Source organism: Clinocottus analis, unplaced genomic scaffold (genome assembly GCF_023055335.1).
Source record: "Clinocottus analis isolate CAN_PGR_092001 unplaced genomic scaffold, fCliAna1.0.p SCAF_7, whole genome shotgun sequence".
NCBI classification, from domain to species: domain Eukaryota; kingdom Metazoa; phylum Chordata; class Actinopteri; order Perciformes; family Cottidae; genus Clinocottus; species Clinocottus analis.
In genome coordinates this window covers 10,759,166-10,786,353 of record NW_027176229.1, presented here as the reverse complement: position 1 = coordinate 10,786,353, position 27,188 = coordinate 10,759,166, and the positions used below count along the sequence as shown (strand labels likewise).

General features: G+C 43.4%; 1 protein-coding gene across 1 annotated transcript in view; it reads right to left on the bottom strand.

Moving 5' to 3' along the window:
* Nucleotides 1–5,586: 5,586 nt before the first annotated feature.
* hmcn2 (hemicentin 2) overlaps nt 5,587–27,188 on the bottom strand; it is a 43,407-nt gene continuing 21,805 nt past the window's right edge. The window contains exons 29-81 of the mRNA XM_068566247.1: nt 26,945–27,071; nt 26,696–26,853; nt 25,935–26,213; nt 25,713–25,855; nt 24,989–25,139; nt 24,540–24,755; nt 24,323–24,436; nt 24,022–24,209; nt 23,838–23,934; nt 23,544–23,705; nt 23,304–23,417; nt 22,910–23,106; nt 22,449–22,530; nt 22,237–22,368; nt 22,009–22,152; nt 21,768–21,927; nt 21,030–21,154; nt 20,760–20,943; nt 20,556–20,653; nt 20,118–20,396; nt 19,816–20,006; nt 19,486–19,567; nt 18,612–18,748; nt 18,382–18,523; nt 18,131–18,275; nt 17,799–17,926; nt 17,430–17,586; nt 17,198–17,319; nt 16,945–17,109; nt 16,722–16,829; nt 16,501–16,635; nt 16,090–16,224; nt 15,689–15,958; nt 15,408–15,598; nt 15,104–15,317; nt 14,801–14,935; nt 14,385–14,575; nt 13,621–13,702; nt 13,139–13,309; nt 12,334–12,486; nt 11,762–11,899; nt 11,379–11,500; nt 11,014–11,254; nt 10,859–10,918; nt 10,636–10,755; nt 10,376–10,510; nt 10,076–10,195; nt 9,491–9,616; nt 8,745–8,873; nt 8,369–8,662; nt 8,165–8,284; nt 7,951–8,077; nt 5,587–7,819 (exon numbers count right to left, since the gene is read on the bottom strand). Coding sequence (XP_068422348.1) covers nt 7,441–7,819; nt 7,951–8,077; nt 8,165–8,284; nt 8,369–8,662; nt 8,745–8,873; nt 9,491–9,616; nt 10,076–10,195; nt 10,376–10,510; nt 10,636–10,755; nt 10,859–10,918; nt 11,014–11,254; nt 11,379–11,500; nt 11,762–11,899; nt 12,334–12,486; nt 13,139–13,309; nt 13,621–13,702; nt 14,385–14,575; nt 14,801–14,935; nt 15,104–15,317; nt 15,408–15,598; nt 15,689–15,958; nt 16,090–16,224; nt 16,501–16,635; nt 16,722–16,829; nt 16,945–17,109; nt 17,198–17,319; nt 17,430–17,586; nt 17,799–17,926; nt 18,131–18,275; nt 18,382–18,523; nt 18,612–18,748; nt 19,486–19,567; nt 19,816–20,006; nt 20,118–20,396; nt 20,556–20,653; nt 20,760–20,943; nt 21,030–21,154; nt 21,768–21,927; nt 22,009–22,152; nt 22,237–22,368; nt 22,449–22,530; nt 22,910–23,106; nt 23,304–23,417; nt 23,544–23,705; nt 23,838–23,934; nt 24,022–24,209; nt 24,323–24,436; nt 24,540–24,755; nt 24,989–25,139; nt 25,713–25,855; nt 25,935–26,213; nt 26,696–26,853; nt 26,945–27,071 — 8,315 coding nt within the window. The 3' untranslated portion in view covers nt 5,587–7,440. The remainder of the gene's footprint in view (nt 7,820–7,950; nt 8,078–8,164; nt 8,285–8,368; nt 8,663–8,744; nt 8,874–9,490; nt 9,617–10,075; nt 10,196–10,375; nt 10,511–10,635; nt 10,756–10,858; nt 10,919–11,013; nt 11,255–11,378; nt 11,501–11,761; nt 11,900–12,333; nt 12,487–13,138; nt 13,310–13,620; nt 13,703–14,384; nt 14,576–14,800; nt 14,936–15,103; nt 15,318–15,407; nt 15,599–15,688; nt 15,959–16,089; nt 16,225–16,500; nt 16,636–16,721; nt 16,830–16,944; nt 17,110–17,197; nt 17,320–17,429; nt 17,587–17,798; nt 17,927–18,130; nt 18,276–18,381; nt 18,524–18,611; nt 18,749–19,485; nt 19,568–19,815; nt 20,007–20,117; nt 20,397–20,555; nt 20,654–20,759; nt 20,944–21,029; nt 21,155–21,767; nt 21,928–22,008; nt 22,153–22,236; nt 22,369–22,448; nt 22,531–22,909; nt 23,107–23,303; nt 23,418–23,543; nt 23,706–23,837; nt 23,935–24,021; nt 24,210–24,322; nt 24,437–24,539; nt 24,756–24,988; nt 25,140–25,712; nt 25,856–25,934; nt 26,214–26,695; nt 26,854–26,944; nt 27,072–27,188) is intronic.

Here is a 27,188-nt window from a genome sequence, read left to right as displayed (position 1 = left end):
AGTCCCTATTTCTCCTGGCATGCTGACTGTGTAAAGCAGTAGGGGAGATAGTACTGTCAGCCATCGCGCAGCCCAAAGCCTTCTTTTCCACTAAGACCTTTGTGTTTTATAGAGAAGAGGAAAATGCCTCTAGTCTGCCTCACAGTGCTTTTTCATGGGTTACAGGGAATCTTGAAGCTTTATGAAACCTTAATGGATCTCTAGCTTCCAGTTTGTTGTGCAGTCCGGCTGTTTTTAATCAGAAGGCAATGCTGGTTTATTTTTCCGTTTTTTCTTTTTAATGCTATTTCTATAATTATTTGCAACCACTGCTGGTCCTAGTCACATGTATCTGTAAAGGTTACATAGGAACTGCTGCTTTAACTATTGGCAATGGTTCATACGTATTAAAGACATAGCACATGTCGTTTTAATTAGCTTCACATGTACCCAAATAAATATTGTGAAATAGCTGTTTGTTTGGACACACTGTTATCAGAAAGTAGCTTAGAAATCCTCTCTGTTTACATGAATGGAAATGATAAAAGTCCCAGCTGAACTGCAACAGCAACAATTATTCACTTTATACTTTATAATTGTTTCAAGATTCTAATAATGTTGTTGTAGTATTCTTGTATGCTGGATATATATTTTTTGAGTAAATTGAGTGAAAACTAGTTTTTGGAACTTTAAGTAGTAACTTACTAACAAATATGTGAATCCGCACACAGTTGTTCCTTCACAATCACTTGTAATTCCTAACATCCAGGCTAAGCTAATGACAACATCACAGAAACAGCAAAAACCATAACAACTGGAGGCATCTTCCCCCCCAAACACACGGACTGAAGCATCAACAAACACACCCACTCAGCTCGGCTCAGGTCAGCTTTCCATGACCTTCTCTGTTCATCATTTCCGGGAAGTGTATGAAAACAAAAATGAGTTCCGTATCACAGATGCCAAAATGTACAATCTTTTTAACCTTGTCAGTTGATTGTGTATTAATAACCTAAACCCATACAATGGTGTCTACTGAGGTGAAGAGTTTTGTCAGATAACAAGGAATGTATCCATGAGTTGGGTTCTGTTGAAATTCCCTCCTGCAGAGATTGATTTACTCAGGGTTGTTGGTTATTACAACCAGCAGCTCAACATACGACAGTGATGACAGCTCAGAGAGCAACAATACACACGGAGCACTGAGGGCTCAACAGTTGATCAATATTACATCATATGAAAGGAATCTGTCAAATTCCATATACTTTGCACATATTTGTTGTTACCTCTCACCTGCACAATTTAACGATGCTTCAGAAGACAAGTCAGAGAGAGAGATCACAAATCCGAACGGAGTAAGAACAATATTTTAAGTTTACTGAAGGCGCGGGTCAGAGCAGGCCACAGTAGAAATGATCTTGACTTTCTTGAACTTTTCTGTTTGTGCAACTGGAAAGTTGAGTGAGGAGGATGCTGTGTCCAACCAGCAACACAGGGTTGATCCAGAGTGCACCACTGCAACAATAACTGCGACATACGACAGAGACGTGTGGCGGAATTATTTGTAACTCAACGACAACCTTTAAGCTTCTTCGTATTTATTCCTGAGCAGGAAGGAACAAGTCTGCAGGACGATGATCATTCAGCAGAGAAGTACAAATGCACATTGGTTTTGGGCTCAGTTATATACTATCACCTAGTGCATGAGCATGCACAGATAGAGAGTGTGTAAGGGCCAATCTTATCCAACTCAAACTCAATTTAACTAAAATTGGGAATATTCAGGGGGGGAGAAAAGCTTGGATGACTTCAGTCTGTCATCTCTCTCCTTCCCTGCCTCTACTCCCATGTGTTTGTCCTTCTCTTTATCTTATACACAAAGTCTCAAGCTTCTTCTGAGAAAAGACAAGAAAAAAAGAGTCCACTTGATTTCATGTTGTTTCAGATGCATAGGTCCATTTCAGATAAATAAAATAAACACCAAAATGAGGACAACAGCCTCTGATATATGATCATTGCAGTTCACAAGTCCACAGTGATTAATACATATCCAGACATCTGCTCATGTTTCCAGAAAATAAGTCAGTCTGATGATTCAACCCAAATATCTTACTTTGTTCACCGCATTTAGCCCTCGGTCTGCCATAAAACGTGAATGAAAAATGTTGCTTCTGATCCGCTTTGACTTTAGCAGCCACATTTTAATTTAATGTAATTCCACACCACCATGCAGACTGAGCAGTTGCTGTAAGCCAGAACTGATCAAATTGTTCTTCACAGATTCACAGATTTTCAAACGTTGTTACATTTGTGGTCAGAACTGTATTTATCTCTAAAACTACTGTTTTAAACTTCTACTAAACTACACCGGTGCTCGGGTCCTGAAAAAATGGGACGCCTGGAAACAGAAAGTGTATCCAAATGCGGTAAAGCCTGACCTGAGTGGCTTGGAAAATGGTAGGAGGTAGACACACAATACTTAGTCCAGAAACCCGAAGGTGTTTATTTCCATTATTAGCTATGCTACACGGGTAACCAAATATAGATACACAATTAAGAAACAAAACCAACAAACAGCTAACTGAACTGAATAAATCGCTACTCGGTGTTAAGGTAACTTACAGGGCTCTCAAGTTTTTTTGAAGGCAGGCAAGCGTGACATACATCCCCTGGAGCCGTCGTCGTCGTCGACGGGGGGAGGGGAGGCAGAGAGAGAAGCGACGGTGACGACGACAAACACGCGCCGCCAGACGGCTCCAGTCCCGCCTGTCATTACATCTTACCCGGATACATCATGTTTTTCTGATTGGCTGTAGCCCATTTCTTTTTTTTTTGATTGGCTGATGAGTGTGGCTCCTCACGGGGAGGGCGGGCAGCGCGCGACCAGCTCATGTCTGCGCGCTGCGGCACATTAAATAGCCTGGAGGTTTTTTTCAGCGTGAGAAATACGATGTGTGGCGGGAGGGCGTGATTTAAGACCGAAATGCGTGACAGTCACGCTCAATGCGTGACACTTGAGAGCCCTGAACTTAGATTCACATAACCTCACGTGCACACACGTGAAGTTATGTTAAGTTAGTTTTAAGTGTGTCGCTTGAGGCTGCATCACGTGAGCTGGAGAGACGAGCTGTGACCGGATTCACATAATCTCAGCCAACCACAATCCACGTGCCAGCGCCCTCTGGCGGCCACCCGCAGCTGGTGTCCTGTGTGCGATTCAGGTATAGTCAGATCGCTCGTAAATTATAAACATACAAACATAAACATTGAACACATAAGAAGAATAAGTAAATGAATATACCTCCCACGTCTTGACAGAGGAATATCAGCCAAGGGCTCTATATACAGCACTACTATCTAAAGTATGGAAATAGCTTTAAAAACACGATTGTAACTCCTGTTCGTCCAACGTTTTCGCTCATCGCGTAAAGTATTCACCCGTCTCTGTAATCACCCAGTAGTACGTGAACGCAGCACTTTCTGCAGTTTATGTTGCGTTTCTTCAAGCAGCGTCTACAACCGGACTTTAAATCGAAAAGCCGGCAGATTTGAACCAGGAGATCAGGCCTTTCGCCCTGCAGGAGGTCCGGACAGCCTCTGACTATTAAATACGACTCAGTGGAAGTAGACGAGCTCGGCACTAGATCATCAGCTGCAATTGATAGTTTGGTATCAGCCTCTTTGCAAATAATTGATTAGGTTTACATAATGTCTCCAGCGTGTATGAATCTTTAATAGGTGGGTAATAGCGCCCCCTAACGGTGGGGGTTGAGAGCGCAGTCGTCAACTGTCTAAAAACGATTACTTCAACACCTGTTCACCTGCAGGTGCAGAGGCGACAGACTAGTGTCCAGTGGGAAAGATGTGACTCCAGCAAGTTGTACACTTTGGCCCTGACCGACCCGGACGCTTCAGCAGGAAGGACCCCAAATTCAGGTGAGAAGAGAAACCGGGCTGGAGGTGCAGGATGGTTGGGGAAGAACGTCTTTTTATTTTTTATGGAAAATGTATATTCTTGTTGGTTTGGACATAATAGTTCTGTTGTGATGTATGTGGTAATCCACTTAGTTTTGAGGTGTAAATAGTTTGACATGCTAAACCAATGCCACGACATGGATATGTCACTTTTAATTTCTCTCGTATCACCAATTATAAAGGAGAGCAGTTCATGGGTGACTGGCGTGTGAGGTTGAAGATAACACTATATCTACGATCATGTGGAAGAACGATGGCTTCCCCTTAACTCAAAATAGATTAAAGATTAACATGTTCCTGTTTGAATGTAGTCTGTGACTGTTTTCTGTGGGAACATTCTTAATACATACTCAATAATACATATTGCCAGGTCTCACTGTAATTTAAGGCACATGATCTGATGTTCGTACTCATATAACATGACTTTATTGCTTGATTACAGGCCCCAGGCTTGCTATGCTCTCAAATGGAGCTCTGAAGTTTTCTCGTGTCACACTTGGTGATGCGGGGACGTACCAGTGCCTGGCAAAGAGTGAAGCCGGCATCGCTGTTGGCAGGACCACACTAGTCCTTCAAGGTAGTTGTGGACTTTTAATCTCACAGATTGGAACAAAATGGTGATATCTCTCTGTTTATCTCTAGCAGTTAAACTGGTTGTTCATAATTAAAGCATCTTGAACATTTATAATTGAATTAATTTCAATATATAATCGATCTCATGTGTTCCCAGTGCCACCCGTGCTGAGTGTGCCTCGTGTCGAGTACACTGCAGTCCTCGGCCAGCCAGTCAGTCTGGAGTGTGTGGCTGACGGGCAGCCCCAACCTGAAGTCGCTTGGCACAAGGAGAGGAGGCCTGTGGTTGACGGTACTCATATTCATATCTTTGCCAATGGAACTTTGGCAAACTTCGACCCAGCGCAGTGACGCAGGCCTGTACACATGTACTGCCAAGAACCTCGCCGGCAGAGCCAGCCACGACATGAGGCTGGTTATTCAAGGTAAGTTAACGGTGCCATTTCATATCATATAAAGATTGAGTATAGTAGGTTCATCTTGTATTCATTAAAAATTCTGTTGTTGCATTTCAATCCCGCCCATGATCAGTGTATAATCATTTTTTAAACTCTGCTTTTGTTAGGAATATTTTGGTTTTCTAAAGATACTGTACCAATATGACCTTGATGATCTTGTAAATATGCGCTGCGTGTTTCCAGAGCCTCCAGTGTTAAAGGGTGAAGCTCACATGTCTCAGACGGTGATCCAGGGTGGTTCTGCTATGCTGAACTGTCCAGTCCACGGAGACCCCAGCCCAGTGCTCCGCTGGCTTCGGGATGGAAAACCATTGCTCTGCTCCATCCGAATGCAAGTGCTTCACAACGGATCCTTGGTCATTTACAGCATCACTGTAAGTACACAAGTCCCTTTATGTTTTGTGGTGAATTTCCTACATTTTAATGCAGTTCTCTCTTGACAAGTTTTGTGAAACCAAGTTTAGGCAGCAGACTTGCAATTGCTGCATATGCGGGCCGTATCTATGCAGTAAGTACAATGAAACAGTGACACACCAACGTGTGTAAAGTATGAAGAGATTTGATCAACAGATAAATCAGAAAGGCTTGAGTGCTCTTTAACTCTTTATTTCACTTGTCCTCCCAAACATTGGTGGCTACGATGGCATCAACTGTCTGTGCGTGGCAAAGGTCTACGACCCTGTGAACGACAGTTGGCACGTATTGGTGCTCATGTTAACTCCCCGCGGCAACTTTGGTATCGAAATACTCAAAGATCGGGTCTTTATTAGAGACGCCGTGCCAAATTTACATATGGATGAAGACTCAGACAGACGCGTCTGAACTGTCCCCATGCCATCATCATCCACTGGGTTTTAACAATGTGGACAAATGGACTTTCTGAGCAGGTTGTCCGTAAACTCTCTCCCCGCTTTATGATACATTTTTGCAGTAATATTGTTTGTCGGCTGCAAAATGCTGTTTACAAGATGTTAGTCCAGGTTTTACAAAGCGTTATACAGTAAGTAAGACTGACTGACTGGTATGGTAATAACAGACAATAACAAATTGTTGTCCAGTTTATTTCTACACATATTTGAGACTCCTTTACAATAACAGGGACATATTTATTCAATCTGCAGGATTAGGGCAAACAATTATACAGCAATTGCGGGCATTTTAAGGTTTTCAGATCATTTAGAGTTGTATATTGATGGCAGTGTTTAATTACTGAACACCAACTATTTCAAATGTTGAAATGAGTATTTAAATGTGTATTGTGAGATTGCAACTAATGGATATTTTTCATTTAATTTGCAGATTATTGTCAAAATTTATTGTCTGTTTGCTCTATAAAATGTCAGAAAATAGTGAAAAATGTCCCTCTGAGTTTTTCAAAGTCAAAGGGGATGTATTTAAATGTCTTTTTTATGACTCAAAACAGAAAAAGCAGGACACTCCATATTTTAGAGGCTGAAAACGGCATATTCCACCAGTTTGCATTAAAAATTACTTTAATGATTAATTGTCAAAATAGTTGGTGATTGCTTTTCTTTTCATAACTACTCGACTGGTCAGCTAATCGTTCAAGCTCTAGTGTCATAAATGCAGAAAAGACGTGCAATGTTGTAGCTAGAGCCACACTTCAGAAACTGAAAGTGTAGTCCAACTCTGGAGAGTTTTTAAAACACTCAAGTACATTCAGATTAGCACCTTTAAACTTTCACACATGATAAAATGTTATAAAAGGAGTAGAAAAATACAAACGATAGATGAAACAATGTCGCTAGCGAGAAAGCTACGAGCCACGATTTATAATGAAAGATGAAGATTTGTCACCATGATGCTCGTAGATCCTAATTAACGCAAACTTTCTGGCGGTTGTTTGAACAACTGATGTGTACAAATGACTTAAATAAATTTAAATAGTGGGGGGAAATTGTACAATTTCATAACTGTTAAAAGACTTGTATTGCCGACTGCAAACTTTTTTTCATAGGAGAATAAATTTGTCCCAGAATAAGATAACATTGGAAAGTAAACACATAATAATAGAAAGCAGAACATAACATTGGTAGTTCCTGATACTAAATAACTTCAGTGCTTGCTTGGTTTTTACATTCTGCATGTTTCAGATAATTATTAAAAATATTTTTCCTGAAAAAGGACGGACGAATATTTTGTTCATCCAGCAGGTTTGTCTGTTCTAATTTCTTTAACAGAGTATGTTCTGCTCTCTGAATAATTCAACAGAACCTCATAAACATTTAACAGGATGTTCTCCACCATGACTTTGCAGTCCCAGACGAGGGTATCCATCTTCATGAGATTAACTTACTAAACATGTCCACCTTCTCTCGTATGCAAGAGCTTCTTTGCGTGGCCTAATGTGTCCGAGGCACAAGGGAAATGCCTTGTCGGTAAGCAGCATCCAAAGGCCACTGGGAGGCGGTCATCTGTAAAGCTGCGCAATGGCTCAGTACGGGTACGTCGAGATGGAGATGTAGATAATGAAGATGCTCTGATAGGTAATGCGTCCCTGCAGGGAGATGGTGGTGGCCTGCACCTTGAGGCGCACTAGTCCCGCACTGTTCAGAGCCTGCAGAGTGAAGATGATCCCCCTGCCTTCCTCGTCTCTGATGCCGAACACCTGGCCCATTACACCAGTCACCGATTCTTGCTCAAGTACGGTGAAAGACGTACGCTCTTGCAGTACGCCTGTCTCTGAGAAGGCCGAAAGACGTACCACATTGTGATTGGCTGGAATGCCAGAAGGGAGAGTGAGCAGCTTGTACTGCAGGAGCAGAGGAGAGCCTCCTGAGGCGCAGTCCCGAGAGCAGGGCCTGTAGCATGTCCTTTAAAGGTCAACAGGAAAGTGCCACCGGCACATTAATGTTCCAATTTTTTCAAAGCTACAAATTATTGCACTCAAAAATGCAGCATTTAGAACTAAATGTATTTATTTCTACTAAGTCATGCAATTTACCCAGGGCTTCGTCCACTCTGATAGGATGGAGGGCAGGGAGTATCCAGGCACTGGTATCCCCCTCGGGTATTGAAACACATCTGACTGCGTCCACATTGGATGCCTTGATCTACACATTCATCAATGTCTAGAAGTAGAGAAAGGGGATAGGACCTTAGCTGAGGACATTTAAAAAGGAGGAAGAGGGCTCCAGTTCCAGTGTAGTGAAACTTACCTCTACAGCTCCTGCCATTGGGTAAGAGCTGGTAACCAGCGGGACACAGACACTGGAAACTGCCAATGGTGTTTCGGCATTCGTGTTGACACGGCTTTCTGAGCAGACACTCATCTACATCTGTACAGAGAACAATGTGTGAGAATCCAGAGGTTGACAAGACGCTATGATGTGGTGTATCTGATAGTTTTGATCCACGCTCACCAACACATGTGCCATCTCTGTTGGTGTAGCCCACCGGGCAGCTCTGTCTGGTGATGCGAGACACTCCGTGAGAACGGGAGAGGATCGGCCTGCCGACGGACGACACCAGCTGTGGGCGGAGTCTTGCTCTGACTCTGGTGCCGTTTGTGAAGGTCTGCCCTCTCTCCAGCCCGGCACAGGAGCGCCTGTCTCCAAGCAGCACAGTGCCAGGAGGGCACAGGCACCTAAAGCTGCCAGGCACATTGCGGCACTGGTAGGCACAAGGGTTTGGTGTCTGCTGGCACTCGTCAACGTCTAAGAAGTAGAACAGGGATGAAGTCAATTTTCATGTGTGAGTGTTATTGGAGAGTTAATAAAACCGACATGGCTGTCTTACCCAGACATGGCAGGCCTACTCCCTGGGATCGGTAACCTCTGGGACACACACAGCCGTAACCTCCGATTGTGTTCTGACAGATCTGAGTGTAGCGACACATGTGACTTCCATCCTGGCACTCGTCAACATCTAAAAACAATAAGCGGTTAACAATATATCATCGCCAAACCTATACATTTTTGATCAACTTTATCAACATTTTAAAATGCCGAGTGACCTTGTAACTGTGATACCTTCAGTAAAATTACAAAAAACATGGGATGGTGGCAGCCTCTATCTCATACTATAGTTTACTTAAATGAAAACCACACAATCAATAACTGTGTTGCTTCCTGTCATAAAGAGGATCTTTGTGTCTCGGGTCAAAGTTCTTCTCTGAGTACCAATTATTGGACTTTTTTATAAAAGCTTTAGCTTTCCTTATGAAGAACAACCAGTGACTTCTTGCTGTTTTGTGCCCTTAAGTAATCCTGTTAAATCTGACCTGGTGTTATGCAAAGTAAATGCAGTGTAGAGGTCTTTAGAAGCTGACAATATCACCAACAGTCCTGCTGGCTTCCACTGATTATACTAATGCAGATAAGAACAGCTTGTGTAATATCCAACTATAAATTAATCCATTAACTCACATGAGTCTTCTACAAGCCCTTCAAGACATAAATGAGTTGATGCAGTTTTTCTCAAAGAATGAAATCATAACTGAATCCTACATTTAGCAAACCAGAAAGTGGATATATGCCACTAACCCACGCAGGCTCCACTCTCTGATTTGGTCATGCCAGCTGGGCAGCTGTCAAAACACTGGTATCCTCCCTCTGTGTTGCGGCACTCCTTGTGAGCCGGGCAGACGTTTCTCATGCACTCGTTGATGTCTGTAAAAGAGAAATTACAGAGATGTTTGTTATCCCAACAAATTGTTCTATTTTAACATGCTTTAATTTGAAAGTTACAAATATTTACTTTGATAACTTAAGCTTTTAAAGGGGCAGTTCACTAATATAAATATATATATATATATATATATATATATATATATATATATATATATATATATATATATATATATATATATTCCCTCTTACCTGAAGTGCTATTTATCAATCTAGATTGTTTTATTGCTAGTTGGTTTATTTTGGAGACATGAGCCATGTCTCCTTTCTCTTGAATATAATGGAACTAGACGGCTGGAGGTGCTTAAAGCACCCAAAATATTATTTGGATAACACAACCATAGCACACTACAGGTAAGAGAAGACATGTTTATTTGAGATTTTAGGATGAAATGTCCCTTCATTAACATGTAGGAGTCCCACCAAGTTCAGGTGACTGACCGATGCAGCGATGTCCTGACAGCTGGTACCCAGGGTGACAGATGCAGCGGAAGGAGCCCAGAGTGTTGAGACACTGATGCTGGCAGGGGGAGAGCGCAGACTCCTGGCATTCATCCACATCTGAAACACACAATGGACACATCTGGCTTCATCAATCCAGTATACGTTACAACATACTGTATGCGTGGAAATGAGATTTGCCTTTATGGATTATTGCAAAAAGAAATAGCAAAATAAGTTGTTATTCCTCCGTATAAAAAGTGACACAGACCGCTGTGACACTGATTTAGAGTGACTCGCCTTCACAGCTGGTCCCTGTAATGCTGGGCTTAAATCCTGGTCCACACTTGGCCTGGCAGCGATATGTGCCCACTGTGTTGACGCACTGCTGGTTGTAGTGGCACATGTGTGAGCCCTGGGAACACTCATCAATATCTGGTTTTCGGTGACACACAAGTATGAGGGCAAATGGATTAGATGAAGATGACAAAGATCATTTTGACCTTTATTTTTGTATACATCTGTTAATTTATTTCAAACAAAACGTTTTTTTGTCTTACCTTGGCATGTGTTGGTCTCTGGAGAGATGGTGAAGCCAGAGGGGCAGGCACAGGAAAAGCCTCCCATGATGTTGTTACATGCGTGAGAGCAGGGAGACTGAAGCGCACACTCGTCTTCATCTAGTAAGGACACATTGAACCATGATAATGAAACCGTTACAGGAACAACAGTTCAAAGATAAATGAAACATCAAAAAAAGTTTTAAAAAAGGAATGCACATACCAGCACAGTAAGAGGCTGTGTCAAGAATGAAACCTTTCGGGCAAGTGTCTCCATAACCATCTGCAAACAGAAAAGTTCAGTTCAGAGCTGCTTCACTATCCAGATCCTGCATTTTTCAGGAATGAAGTGATAAATCATTGCAATTCTCCCCAGACCTGGTATAAGGAGGCTGGCAGTGATATGGAAGTCCAAAGTGAGAGAGAACATGTTGTAGACGCTCTTCATCCCGGAGACCTTAAGCAGTTGCAGCAGAGGGCCCTGGCGCTCCTCCTGGCCCTCATAAATAATGCTGTGATTGCAGCGCAGCACCATGGGGCTTCCTCCTTTCTGGTGGGTCTGCGTTGACCATGAGTACAGCTGCCCTTGGCCCGTCTGCACATATGACTCATCAAACTCCTGACAGACACAAAAGAAATCCGGCCAGAGAAATGAGAGAAGATCTTATCTACGTCATCAAACTCACTGGTAAGCTATGTTTGAGGTCTGTAAATTCACATTGTAATGATAGCAGTGATCGTACTTGTAGACTCAGATGAGATGATGATAATGAAGGAGGCACAAATCCATTAATTACGATGTCAATTAATAAAACTCCTTCAGAATCCAGACCTCTGGCGACATGGGTCAAACGAAGGATCTCCCCTGTTTACAGAGATTAAAAAAATTATTTAAAAAACAGTAAAATGGCCACTCATTTACAATTAGATCACACAAGAGTGTGATGATGAAACTCATTACAATGAAGAGCCTTCATGCGTAAACTCAGTAATGTCAGTGATGCCATCTGCTGGTTGTTTAGCAAACTACAACTAAACCTCTTTAGTTTGTAGTTTTTACTAAACACTGAATGTATACGTGATATATATATCCATCCAAGTAAAACTAGTTTAGGGCAGAACTGACCAGTCTCAAACTCCAACTGGGACTCCTGTCTGAACTGGCCCTCAGTGAAAGAGAAGCCGTTTCTGGCTGCTCCGCTGTGCATCACAGTGGTCCAGTAGATGGGAGCAAACGCAGACACCAGCACCCGCAGCAAGGGACCTGCAACCAAACAGCTTCAGCTCTTCGTCTATCACAGAATCAAAGACATGCAGTGCACACAGCCTACACAAGATCATCCCCAAAATGATCTCCTGTTTTCACTTTTTTTTTAAAAAATCATAAAGTGACAGAACCAGTTTTCCTGAAACTGAAAGTCGAAGTAATACAGTTGTTTTCCTAAAACATTATGGATCTATACTTTTTTTCTATTTAAAAGAAACCTATTTTAGATCAGTTGAGTTATTTTACATTCTATTAATGTCTACAAACCAATACTGTGAAAATTAAAAAGGTGAGTAACTCTATTCCAACACACGTTGGATTGTTCCACAATTTTGTTGACACACTGGACTCTTACAACCCCCACTAAAATGACTCAGAGACATTTCTCTCCAGACATGTGACACCAGGGGCTATAAAGTGCTATCACTCACCCACACTGGGAGGGACGTTGTCCAGATGTGCCTGCAGAGTACTGCTCCCCTCTTCAACATTGTCTGTAATGTTGGCCTCCAGGAAGGACACACCAAACTCTCTCTCGTTCACCATGCCGATCAGGCTGCCTCTGGTCCTGCGAGGAGTCTCACCTTTCATCACAAAACAGACATTTTTAGATCATTCATAACATTAACTTTGAGTTGATACATTGACTGCTTTTGTTACCTGCTGCAGGATCACGGATGCAACTTTGCATTTTTGTTAAATTACATCAAGTTATCATCTTGCATTTTTGAATGATATTCATTAATGTGTTCTTCTCTATTTAATAAGTAAATACATGAATGTGCCATGTATCTCATAAAGATATTGTAATAATACCATAGTTCACATCCATGAATGTTCTTTTGATTTGTGTACACTGTCTGTAAGGGAACTTTCATAATTTTCTGTTCATGCGTACACACATCTGCTTGACCAGGATCATAATACGTTTAAAAAAATCTAAATATCAGTTTCTGTCAAAAGTGGAGGAGGACAAACTAGAATTACAACCTCTCATTTTTATGCCTCCAACAACTTGTCAAGTTGAAGTTTAAATACATCTCTGTTTAAAATGACAGTGATAACAGTGACCACCAAAATTCATTCAGTTAATCCAAAAAAGAGTGGACGTTTGTGGCTTCTCACACAATATTAAGTTTACAAGAATGGACCGGATGAACGGACGAACAATTCAGGGACATAATGCCTCTGGCCCTGGCGGTCCCCATGCAGAGGCATAACTAAAAGGATTCACACCTGGACAGAGACCAGCTTGACATTTCCCAGAGTCGATACTGGGACCGCTGCATGATCGGCCGCCATTGGCCGGTTCTGGCTTGTTGCATAATCTGATTCGTTCTTGAAAGCCTTGTCCACAGGTGCTACTGCATGGACCCCATTCCTCCCAGTTCGAGAAGCCTCCATTGACTATGTTAGAGAGCAGAGAAGCAGAGAAACAAGCAGAGTTGTGAGTCCAGATGATTTGCAAAAAAAAAACAAATAATGAGCTTATAAAATGTTTTTTAAAGTAGGTAAAAATATGACAAAAAAAAACACCAACATGAGAAGAAGACAAAATGCAGGAATATGTGAAGTTGTGGCAAACGTAGTGAGTTGTGGTTATTAGAAAGGGAAGCCAGCCTCCCTCAGAGATGCTACTGGCATGTGTAGTTGTGTGAATGTTTCTAATTCATTTCAAACCCCATGACAATGTGTGTTATTATAACCACAGAACTCACTCTGAACCTTGAGAGTAATGGTCCTCTCAGCTATTCCAGCTTCACTCTCAGCCACACACTGGTACTCGCCTTCATCTGCAGCCTGTAGATCAAACAGGAGGAGCGTTTAGCTTAATTGGCACCTTGAGGAACGAGTGTCCCCTGATGGGCCCACAAAGCTCTAGAACAAAACTGTCTTAGATTGCATGTAGTTTCAGGGGGACAGAAAGCTGACATTAAATCAAAAAAAAAAAAAGGCTGTCTTTTTCTACCGGGCAGTTGAGACTTTATTCCATTCCATTATTTGTCATAATAGATATTCCTGGGCCAGAGAGGGAATATTTCACATTAAAGTGCTCCGTAGGAAGGACATCTGTCTGTGAGAAAGTCTCAACTGCAGGCTCGGCAAGTACAGCAACATTTAGAGACCTAAGAGGGTTACAGGCTAATAAAAGGAGGGGAGAGTCTGGGAACATCCAGCTCTCTGTTCATCCCTGCTCTGTTGCTAATGCCGTTAGCCTTTCTGACTGAAGTGAATCTGATTTAGGTGGGAACAGGATGCTGCAGGACAGTTATACACTGTCCCTCCACCCAAGGGGACTGCATATGAAGCATGGACAGAAAGAAAACTCTCCATTGTTCTACAAGACATGACATATTTGATGCAAGTAGGTTGCTAAAGGGGACTAAATTATTCAAACTTGGTTTCACAAAACTTGTCAAGAGAGAACTGCATTAAAATGTAGGAAATTCACCACAAAACATAAAGGGACTTGTGTACTTACAGTGATGCTGTAAATGACCAAGGATCCGTTGTGAAGCACTTGCATTCGGATGGAGCGGAGCAATGGTTTTCCATCCCGAAGCCAGCGGAGCACTGGGCTGGGGTCTCCGTGGACTGGACAGTTCAGCATAGCAGAACCACCCTGGATGACCGTCTGAGACATGTGAGCTTCACCCTTTAACACCGGAGGCTCTGGAAACACGCAGCGCATATTTACAAGATCATCAAGGTCATATTGGTACAGTATCTTTAGAAAACCAAAATTTTCCTAACAAAAGCAGAGTGTAAAATGATTATACACTGAATAAAACATACTTATAAATCTGATATTCCATTGCAACCAAGTAATTCCCCCTAAATATTACACACTGTTCCTTTAAACGGATAACCCAGAATAATCCTTGAAAAGGAGCTCACCTCTGATACGGACAAATGAGAGCGCTCGTATGGAGCCCACACTGTTTTCTGCTATGCACACGTAGGTCCCGGCGTCAGTCGTGGTCACATTGTCAACAATCACGGAGCTCCTGCCAGCCTCATCCACAGTGGCACCTGGAATATTAATATGTTTATTCAATCAGTGCATAACGCGGTTCAGTTCGAACTTTTAACTGCATTAGATCAAACAAGATGCCACCTCGATGGGATTTCCCCCCACATTGGCCCTGTAATACTTTGGTAATATCTAAGTGCAGCTCACACTCTAAGGAAAGAAAATACCTGTGTGAGGACTGTTGTTGACAGTCCACGAGATGACAGGAGACGGTGTTCCCTGAGCGTGGCAAAACAAGGTCAGACTCTGCCCTTTGTTCAGGGTTGCATCACCTGGCAGCTCTTTGAAAGCCGGCCTCATGTTTATGGACAGGCGAATGTCTTGTCTCGCAGAGCCTGCTGCGTTGGTGGCTACACATGTGAACAGGCCAGCGTCCCCTGACTGAGAGAAGAAAGAAATCAGAACTGATTTGTATGGCCAGAACTAGAAAGAGACGGTGGTTTGTATACAGTGGGAAGTACTCAGGCTAACCTCAGCCCTCTCAATGATTAGCTCTCCGGATCGCAAGACAGTGAATTTTCCTGGACGGTTGGGCACAATCGCACCATCCTTCTCCCATTTCACTCGGGGCTCTGGTGAACCCTGAGCAGCACAAGGTAGCAGCGCCTGAAATCCTTGAATGACTGACAGGTCTTTCTGCACAGGAGGGATCATAGGCGGGACTGAAATGCAACAACAGAATTTTTAATTAATACAAGATAAACCTACTATACTCAATCGTTATATGATATGAAATGGCACCGTTAACTTACCTTGAATAACCAGCCTCATGTCGTGGCTGGCTCTGCCGGCGAGGTTCTTGGCAGTACATGTGTACAGGCCTGCGTCACTGCGCTGGGTCGAAGTAATTGCCAAAGTTCCATTGGCAAAGATATGAATATGAGTACCGTCAACCACAGGCCTCCTCTCCTTGTGCCAAGCGACTTCAGGTTGGGGCTGCCCGTCAGCCACACACTCCAGACTGACTGGCTGGCTGAGGACTGCAGTGTACTCGACACGAGGCACACTCAGCACGGGTGGCACTGGGAACACATGAGATCGATTATATATTGAAATGAATTCAATTATAAATGTTCAAGATGCTTTAATTATGAACAACCAGTTCAACTGCTAGAGATAAACAGAGAGATATCACCATGTTGTTCCAATCTACCTTGAAGGACTAGTGTGGTCCTGCCAACAGCGATGCCGGCTTCACTCTTTGCCAGGCACTGGTACGTCCCCGCATCACCAAGTGTGACACGAGAAAACTTCAGAGCTCCATTTGAGAGCATAGCAAGCCTGTGGCCTGTAATCAAGCAATAAAGTCATGTTATATGAGCACGAACATCAGATCATGTCCCTTAAGTTACAGTGAGACCTGGCAATATGAGTATGTATTAAGAATGTTCCCACAGAAAACAGTCACAGACTACATTCAAACAGGGAAATGTTAATATTTCAACAACAAAAATAACTTATGTATTTTTCCATGAATGGAACAGATATCAAATGACAGTATATAGCGTAACGTAACAATATGTTTCTAAAATAAGGGTTGTTTTGGGGTTATATATGTCATTACCTGTTGATATGGGCACTCCCTCTCTTTGCCAGGTTATGGAAGGTCTGGGGAAGCCTTGAACCTCACAAGGCAGAACGGTCCCATGATGCAACACTGCTTGTACTTCCTCTTTCATTGGCCTGATCTCTGGGGGTTCTGAATACATGGAAGAACAAATCCCTTGTTGTATACATATATTTACATGTCTACACAGTAACATGCAGCTATCCATGGGAGCCTACCTTGCACGGAGAGAGAGATGTGTTTGTGAGCCACTCCAGCTGGGTTACGGGCTGAGCATGTGTACCTGCCAGCATGGCTTGGCACGGCAGCAGTTATCTCCAATACTCCTGCATTGCAATGAGCAAGATACATAGTTTAATGAGCAAAATATATTCCGTGCCCTGTGATAGTTTGTTCCAGTTTGCATAATAATGTTAAAAGCTTCTCGATATGTTCTCTTACCGGTGGGAAGGACACGATAACTTCCTCCTCTGGCACCCAGCTTGGCACCACCTTTGGTCCAGGTGACCGTGGGCTGAGGGCGTCCTTGTACGTGACAAGGCAACACAACAGGGGACATTTTCACAGCCGTGAGTGTTGTGACATCGTCTTCAATTGATGGTGGGACTAAAAGAGAAAATCGCAAATTCATCAATTCGATCGTCTGAAATGATACTCTACTATCTGCTTATTGGACACAGACCAAAATCAATACCTTGCAGAATGACCTCAATGACTCTGCGCTCCTCCCCAACATCATTGACAGCTGTGCACTCAAAGTAACCTTCATCCTCCTCGGACGGTGTCAAAAGCACCAGGGAGCCAGAGGACAGTAGCCTGGACAAAACAGCACAATGTGGTCAGCTTTTAAGTTTCAACGGCTGTGGGATTCATAATGTGTGCATATTTCGTATTACAAGGTGGTCCGGCAAGAGCTTTGTATTTACCTGTATGCAGCAGGCTGCTGGCTGATTTCTAGTGGAGTGCCGTTCCTCTTCCACGTTACTTCAGGGGGCGGTATACCTGTCGTCTCACAGCTTAGCACAGCTCTCATCCCGGTGGTTACTGTCACATTGAATGGACCTGGACTGATTGAAGGACCAACTGATAGGACACAGAACAGAATCACAGATGTTGAGCATAGTCCTGTATTTCAGTGTGTTTTCAACACAGTAAGATATCCTCAAAAGTATTTAAGCAAGACAGCTGCACAATAATCCCAACCAGAACAAACACAGGGAACCATGCGGTATGATAAAAGTAGGGAAAAGGCACCTCAAGAGTTGTAACTTTTTGTTTTTCTTTGCTGTATTTACCAAACACCCGTAGATCCACTCCGCGGTGATCTGAGCCAGCCTGGTTGGACACAGTGCAGTAGTAGCGACCAGCATCACTCAACTGAACCGCATGCACACGCAGGGAGCCCTCTGACAATATTGTGTACCTGAAACAAGTACACAATATAAAAAATAAATGTAATTATATATATATATATATATATATATATATATATATATATATATATATATATATATATATATATATATATATATATATATATATATATTGTTTTACATGTAGAAAATAATATAGCAGAGGCAGATTGCACAACAGTTCTGTTCAAAGAAAAGAAAAAGCTAGGACCTACTTGTTGTTATCTTGAGTTACAGGAAAGCCATCTTTCCTCCACATTAATGTAGTTGAAGTGTCATCTTCCACTTCACACGGTAAAACCGCATCCTGACCAATATTTGCAGTCACCGATGAGCTGCTCTCCTTTATAATTGGTGGTACTAGAGAAATTAAAAGTAGCATATTCATGCAGTGGCTTTGGTTTAGCATGTCGAACTGTTTTAAAAATGTATTCGAGAGCAGATCATTATTGACAAGCCGACTCACAGAGAATCTCCACTGTGAAAAACACACTGGTGCTTCCAGCTATGTTAGTGACCACACAGCTGTACTGGCCGCTGTCCTCAGGCCGGACTTCCTGTATCTCCAGATACTGTCCCCCTGCCAGTCGCTGGATACGACTACCAAGCTGATGCAACAAGAGGAGGGTACGGAAATATGTGAGTTAAAAGAAATAACTTATAGTTCAATATCTGTTTTTGATTTTGACTTAGTACCTGTAGCTTGGACTCATCTTTGTACCACTCGATATCGGGAGGGGGGTCACTGTCAGCCAGGCACTCCAAGGTCAGATGTCCATTAACTGGCACTGTGAATGTTCTCACATCGCCAGAGCCAAGGAGGGTCGGTGGGACTGAAACACAACCACTAGTTAAAAAGCAGTTGACCTCATCGAGACAACTTACAAAATGTTTTCCACACGCTGAAGCACTCAGATTGAATAACGTGATAAACAATTCCTCCTATAAGTGCTGCTTTTTAAAGACATGTGGAACAGATGAAGTCAGATGATAGAACAAAAGCCAATCCTTGTGTTTGCAAAAGAAATACATGCTCAGCTTTCCACACGAGATTTATGAAATACGGAATGTGTTTTCACCAAATATGATATACAGCTGAGCCACCTGAGCTGGGTCGGTCATGATAATCTAAAGAAAGAGGTTTACATCTTGAATTTACTTGGAGCATTAATCTCAGCAGCTTAATGTGTCTCAATGGAAGTGAAGTTATTATATTTCTCAAGGCACCATTTTATTCTAGCAAGAACAAATGGTGAAATGGGATAAGGATGCTGCACAATGCATGATAATTCCAAGCTGTCTGTGTCATCAATCAACCCACATGAAAATGCCTTTTTGCCGTGTATATACCTCATATTTTGTGCATAAATGTGCATGACCGTAGCCGTAAAATGTCAATGCCAGACCACGTCTGTTTTTACTTTTGTGCAAACACCGATTATTACTTCAGAATGTACACGGGGCTTTATCCATCAAGTTCCAGGTGCAAGTAAGACAGGAAGTTATGAGAGAGAGAGGACATGATCTATTTCTTCCAAGTTGAACAACACGAAAGAACAGCTTGTGTCACCTTGGACTCGGACCCACTGGTTTTTTCCATCCTCTCCAGCTAGGCTGCTGGCCAAGCAAGTGTACAGACCTGCATCCTCAACCTTTAACGAGACAACCTTAATCAGCTTGAGTGGTTTTTGCATAACAATGTTGTATTTGCGTAGATTGTTCTTTTTAAAACTTTAGTAAACTTTAGTAACCTCAGCAAATTGCATTTACCTAAAAAATATAGTTGCAGAAAGTTACACCATTGTTCTTATTCTTATTCTTATTGTAGTGCATGTGCTAACAGCTACTCAGTGTATAAATTGAGGACTAACTTTGCAATATCCTCAGATATTGTCCGTACCTGAACTTTGCTTATCCTGACAAATTGTCCATCCTGCTGAACAATGTCAGTTCCTTCCAAGGGGCGACCATCTTTGAGCCAGCTGAGGGTGGGAGGTGGGGCTCCCACAGCCGAGCACTCCAGCTCCAGTGGACTATTTACTGCGATGGTCAGCTCTTCTGGTGAACTGGAGCTGGATATCTTTGGAGGCTCTGGATTCGAAAGCAAGCAGAGTGTGTTGGCTCAGTTGTTGAAGAAAAACACTTTACACTCTTGCACTCTTTAACACTTTACATTTAATGTACATTTTGTGCGAGGATTACCAAGAACAGTGAGGTTAAAGCTTTTTGTGCTGCTTCCAGCCTGGTTACTGGCCACGCAGCTATAGAGGCCCGCGTCTGAAGGCGCTACATCAGGCAGCTGCAGCCGTGTCTCCTGTCCATCCAGCAGCAAGTTGCGGTGAAGAGAAAGAGGCTGTCCGTCCTTCATCCAGTTCAGTGTGGGAGGGGGAATGCCGCGCGCTTCGCAGGTTAACGTCACCAAGGACCCCTGGACTACTGAAACTGGCTCCACTGGTTCAACATGATCCACACCAGGGGGCACTGCAGACCACACACACACACACACACACACACACACACACACACACACACACACACACACACACACACACACACACACACACACACACACATCACATCTTTATAAAATCCTTGGATCCCAAATCTGTTCAAGGTGAAATCAGTATGGTATTACTGTACCTTGGACCTGGAGATCATAACTGAGCTCAGCAAGACCAGCTCGACTGCGTGCCACGCATGTGTACAGTCCAGAGTCAGACAGCTGCACAGGGGAAATCCTTTTTCATGAAGTAAAGGGAACATTTAGCATTACCTCATCTATACACATGTAATCTTTTGGACCACTAATCTTGTTTGCATTTGGCTTTCTTTCTCTAAACTGACCTCAGCACGGAGTCAGCAGATAGGAGGCGTGTGCGAGGCGAGAGGAGCAGAGGGCGCCCGTTCTTAAGCCAGCTGATCTGAGGGGGCGGGGTTCCTGCAGTCTGACACTCCAGAGTCACAACACTGTCCTGTGTGACCTGCAGCTCTCTGGGGGCAGTGGTCTCACCAGAGATCGATGGTGGGACTGTGACGAGTCAAATCAAGTGAAAACAAATCTTCAGAAACCTATCCCCTCACACATATACACATCTGCAAAATGTTTAAACTGACCTAGTACGAAGAGGGAGTAGATTTTGCTCTCCTGTCCAGCCTCGCTGACAGCCAAACAGGTGTATGTCCCAGAATCCTTGGGAGTCAGCCTCAGTAATGTTAGAGTGCTACCATCAGGGGTCACACTGCCAGGTTACAAATACATATGTTTTCACATTAACACCATGTTACTTGATCCATTACCCTTGTCTAAAGTATTTGTCCGCCCCACGGCTGAATGTTGTCATTTTCTCATCATCATCATTAACATCATGGTCCCATGATTTTCACCAGCACATGCACACGCACGCACGCACACACACACACACACACACACACACACACACACACACACACACGCACGCACACACACACACACCTACACACACACACACACACACACACACTTTACTTTCTCTGGCTGATTCAGTTGCAATAACCACAGAAGCTGCTGAACAGCTGTAAAACAGCTGCTTTTACCGTTTCTCATGATGAAATTAGCCAAGAGACGCTAAACGACTCCATTTCTCCGTCCACACATCCCTTAGTCAAGGACATTGTCTTTGATCATGATTCATATTTCATTTTCCTAATCTGTTTGGAATGCTGTTGATCTATTATTGTGCTGCTTGTAAAACTAATTCAGCAGCTTTGAACAAGCACAATGTGCTCCATAAAATGTATTATAATATTTTTTCTTCATAACATGCTGCGTGCATTGAAAGCCCTGGCAGTCAGGGGGGAATGTGAATGACGTACGTGATGTGATGGGCGTCTGATCCCTCTAAAGTCACTCCGTCTTTAAGCCAGCTAAGGCGTGGTGTGGGGATTCCAGTTGCTCTACACTCCAGGGTCAGCTCCTCGCCCATGGGTGCACTCACATCAGATGGGTGTTCAGAGTCCAAGATGGTCGGCGATACTAAGTAGGACAAAGATTAAAACTAATTGACACCAAAAATCACTCATTTTATGAGTAGAATGTGTCATTTTGCATTTTTACCCTGCACTGTGAGTGTGTAGTCTTTCTGGGTGTGTCCCTCTCTGTTCTTGGCCACACAGGTGTATGTTCCAGCATGAGACAGAGTGAGGGGCCCCAGCTCCAGCCTGTTCCCTCGAACGGACCACTGCCACTGCAAACTGCTCTCTGGACAGCAAACACATTCACTTACACTAGCTATCGCACATGACACATAATATTCCAATCCCCTTTTCATTGCCTCCCTCCTACCAATAGGAGCTCCTTCCTTAAGCCAGGTGATGCTGGGCACAGGGACCCCTGAGGCCTCACACAGCAAGGCCACATGGGAGCCAATGGTGTAGTTCAGAGACTCCTGCAGAGGCCCGTCCAGGATAGGTCGAACTGTGGACATATATATGAAGAATATATACACTCCCTTTTAAACAAAGTTCTTTAGTGTGACATAGAAGAGGTATTCTCACCATGAACATTCAGTCTGAATGTCCTGTCCACCTGTCCAGCCACATTGGATACTTTGCATGTGTAAGTGCCACCATCTGCCATCTAGGAAACAAAGAAGGTCAGTGTGGCGACGGAGGGTGCATTTTGAGTGCAAGCTCTGGGCAAAGAAGGAGCTCCTTCCTGCTATGTGCTAGGTGCATGCATTCCTAATCAGGTAAACCAACTTAGAATAGACATTGTCGGAGAAAGGGCGAGTGCTGTATCTCGTCTCAAATGCTGTCAAGTCTCCAGTTTTACTTGTCTTTTCAAATCGTAATGAATCCTAATAAAGTGTAAAGGTCAAATGTGTAAGTCTTATACATGTAATATGTCGTATGTAAAGTCTGAAAATCAGTATGAGTTCTTTCAAAAGCCACTTTAAGTCCTTAAAAGACTTTGCTTGCAGCCTCAAAGGAATGACGTAAAAGCATTTTTCCCCGACCTGAACTTCTAGGATCTCCAGCTGGTGAGGATTCATCTTCAGCCCGTTCCCTGCAGCCAGTTGCAGCCCATTCTTGTACCATGTGACCTCAGGCTCAGGAACACCATCTGCTTCACATCGCAGGATGACCGAGGAGCCAACTTGCGGGGTGACCAAGTCTGACTCGGCATCCTGGCGGGGCTTCAGGGTGGGCAGAACTGATGGTTTGCACATAAAGACGGGGTCATGATATCAGTTTGATTCATTCAGAATCACTATGATTCACTCCTGAATTGTCCTTGGCCACAGCTGGCTTGCAGTAAACAGATTTATTTTAGCCAAGACAATGTTTTAAGATTTGATCATCTGTATATGTAGCTGAATTGTGCAGATGGATCACCATGTGTATGCTCACCGTAAACACTGAGGAGAATGCTCCTCTGGTCCTGGCCTGCTGAATTCGTGGCTGTGCATACATATTGCCCGGCATCTTCCAGTCTTGCCCGGGGCAATTGAAGCATCTGGCCACCTATAATATATATTTATATATATGTCATGTTATGAAATAGTTTATCTGGGCTATTATTAGATTCAAACAAAGGAAATGCTTCTGACATAAGAATTATTTGGATATTGCAGGTGGCCGTGATCTGACCTGGCAGAATGTGGATGCCGGTGTTGAAATGGAGGACCTGTCCATCTCTGGTCCAGGTAATCTCTGGAGGAGGGTACGCTTGGACATCACACAGCATTGACACCGTGTGACCCTCAATCACACTAATGTCCTCTTCCTTATGGCCAATTATTCTAGGAGGCACTGAAAGAGATACAACAGTGTTTTGTACACCTAAAGAAAATCCGATAACATACATTATAAATTAATTTATAAACCCAAAACATGGTGGCAATATACAGAGCTAGTGGTAAAGCCCTAATAGACTTTTCTTACCTTGCACTGTCAGACTGAAGAGCTTCTCAACTGTTCCAACTTTGTTCTCAGCTACACACAAATAGCCCGCCATGTCTGAAACCTTGACACTTAGAAGCTGAAAGATGGGATTAAAGTGTTATTCCTAAAGAGAACAATAGTCACGGTTGGATGCTGGCATTTGTCTAAAAGTCAATTGATCAACCTGGAGTCGAGTCCCACCCTCACTGATTTGGTGCTGTGAGTCTGTGTGCACCGGCTGCCTGTCTCTCAGCCAGGAGATGACTGGAGTCGGGTGTCCAGTCACATTGCAGTGAAGCACCACGGAGCTGTTGACCACTGCTCCCACTTCCTCCATAAACTCCTCTGATGCCCCCGTGATCACAGGAGGGACTGAGAAGGTAAACACATTAGACATTTGCATCAGAAATGATTTTAAATCATTTCCAAATAAACACATTGTATTGCATTTGTTTTATTTAGAACTACATTATGTGCTTTCTCACTTAAGATTTCCAGTTCAAAGTGCATGCGATCCTCTCCGGCCTCATTAACAGCCTGACACGTAAACCTTCCAGCATCTTCTTTCTGCACTCGGGCGATTTGTAGCACCTGCCCCCCTGAAAGGACAAAGAAACAACAGCCGATGTAACTAATAACATGAAGATAACAACCACACTACTGCTTTCAACTAAGATCACACAGGAAGGAGTTCCCTCTGACCTGGAAGCAGTACCACTCCATCGGCAGAGGTGAGTTTTTGTCCCTCCTTGTACCAGCTGAGCTTGGGAGGGGGGATGGCATTACTTTCACAGGACAGACTGATGGGATGGCCCAGGACCACCTCCCGCTGCTCCACCATGTCCTCACTGTCGTCATCCTCGTGTCCGAGACCCCAGGCTGCTTTTGTGTTTGTCACCCGGTGAAAGATTGGAGGAACTAGCAGGACAAGAGCATCTTTGGGTCAGTTCCCTTTCTATTGAAGGAAGATTTGATTTATTCCAAAACATTTGAATTATACGATTAAAAAAAAACCTACGTTAATAACATTATTACGTTAAATAATTTAACTTTAACTAGTACTTGGAAAGAAAATGGCATTCCAATTTAAACTGAACACCCAACCATGATACTGATTTGGTAATATCATATGCAGATGTTACCCAACACACCCTGAATGGTGACATGAAAGTCTCTCTTGTCCTCTCCTGCAGAGTTGGTGACGACACAGGTGTATTGCCCTTCATGAGACAGCATGGCGTTCTCTACATGGAGGATGAAGCCACTCTCCCGAATGCCGGCATGTACGTTTCCAGTCAACATCTAAAGACAATGAAAATACATCAAAGGATATAGTTTTGTAGTCTGTCTATACCGGATGTGGGTTTGAAAGGCGAGGAATCTGTCTTTTTAAAACACAATTTCCCATCTATATTTTGTTTTACAAAAAAGAGCTATAATAAAACAATACGAAAACACAAGAGATACAAAATCCATCTTATAATTCTGCTTTTTGTGTGGCTTAGTGACCAGCAGAAGATGCAGACATATGAATACTGGCTACTTAATGCTACAGCAAAATTAAGCTGCACACATAAAAATACATGTAGGTCAAGGAAAAACCCACAGGGCAAAGCAGTTTCACTACAGTATTTTACATCACAATATTCAAATCACTGGCTTCTTCTACACCTTTGTTATAATGAACTGGCTGACTCACGGCATAATACATGGTGGGTGGAGGTGGCTTGTGCAAGAGGATATACATTTTGTTGAGGCTGTTGCAATTCTTACTGGTTGCCAGTAGAGGCTGATAGAGATTACAACTTTACTCTCCCCTCGAATTAGATTTGTAGTTTTTAAGAGCCGCAGAGCTCATAAAGATGAAACACAAACCTGTCCGTCTTTGAACCAATTAACCTTGGGCTCTGGAAAACCTTTGGTCAGGCAGGACAGAGTTAAACTCCCATTGATCCGTACTTTTTCTCCCTGACCACCAAACTTTAAAGATGTAGAGTCGCCTTCTATCTGTGGTGGGACTGATGAGAGAGGGAAAAACAGGTGTTTCATAAAAGCTCTCAGCCACTTTAATGTGTAAGTGGCGTAGCTGTCTCTCACCCAGAACACTCAGAGAATAATGTTTCATGGCGGTGCCGGCTGGATTCGTGGCCCTGCAGGTATAGAGGCCAGTGCTATCTCCCCGCGCTGAGCCCAGTCGCAGCGCCTGTCCGCCACGTGTGTATGTCGACTGGGGACTGGACACGATGGCCTGGTTGTCCTTCAACCAGGTGATGCCGGGCGTGGGGGAGCCCTCAACATCACAGGGGAGGACTGTGGGGAAACCCAGGACCACCGACACCTCCGAGGTCTCACTGGGGCCCTTGATGGTCGGAGGAGCTGGGGAGAAAGACAGACAATATGTTAATGTTTAACAGGCAGTAAGACTTTTACTGGCCCATAGTACAGGATGGATAGATCCTTGGGGAATTGGCATGATTCCTTTTGCATGAGAGCCTGTGAAACAGAAACGTAGTGTGCAACAGTTTAGGCAATTACAGCACATGCTCTTGAGGTGCCATGAAGATAATTGAATGTGTGCTCATAGGCCAGGCAGTGTTGAGTATGTCAAATCACAGAACAGTAGGGGCGAGGTCTACTCATGAATTAAAAATCACGTTCAGCATTTTCTTTTCTTAAAACAACACGGCTACCACAGCAACTACGGAAACGAAATCAACTCAATATCGTGATGACTTTTAAAGGACTTTTTTGTTTTCCTCGTTAGATTTCTTTCTGTGGAGAAAGAAAACACATGAGAGTACAAGCTGAATTCAGGCCAGTGTGGTTGTAAGTGTATGTGTCTTAGATAATGTAGAGACCTTGCACTGTGAGTCTGAACTGGCGCATCTGAGTTCCTGCGTTGTTACTGGCCAGACATTGGTAAAGCCCCTGGTCCCGCAGTCTTACTGATATCACCTTCAACACCTGACCATCTTCCAGAAACTCCACATGGGGGTCTCCGTCGCGAGACAGAACCCTGAGGAGAGGAAGGAGTGGTGGATGAAATCAATACTATGGGTGTGTGGTTGTTATTGTAACATCAATAAACTGTTCAAAGTGATGCTTACTCTCCGTCGCGGCTCCATTCCACTCTGGGTGCTGGTCGACCGCTTACTCGACACTGAAACTCAACCTCCTGGCCCAGTACCACAGTTACGTCCTGCAGTCTGGATGCTCCGGAGATCACTGGTGGAGCTGTAAGAGAGTACACATATACCAGAAATACACTAGTTATTTATGAAATCTGAATGAGTTGTCACTGTTAATGAGGCCATTTGCATGAACTATAATGGTTAGTCTTTGAAGATGTGG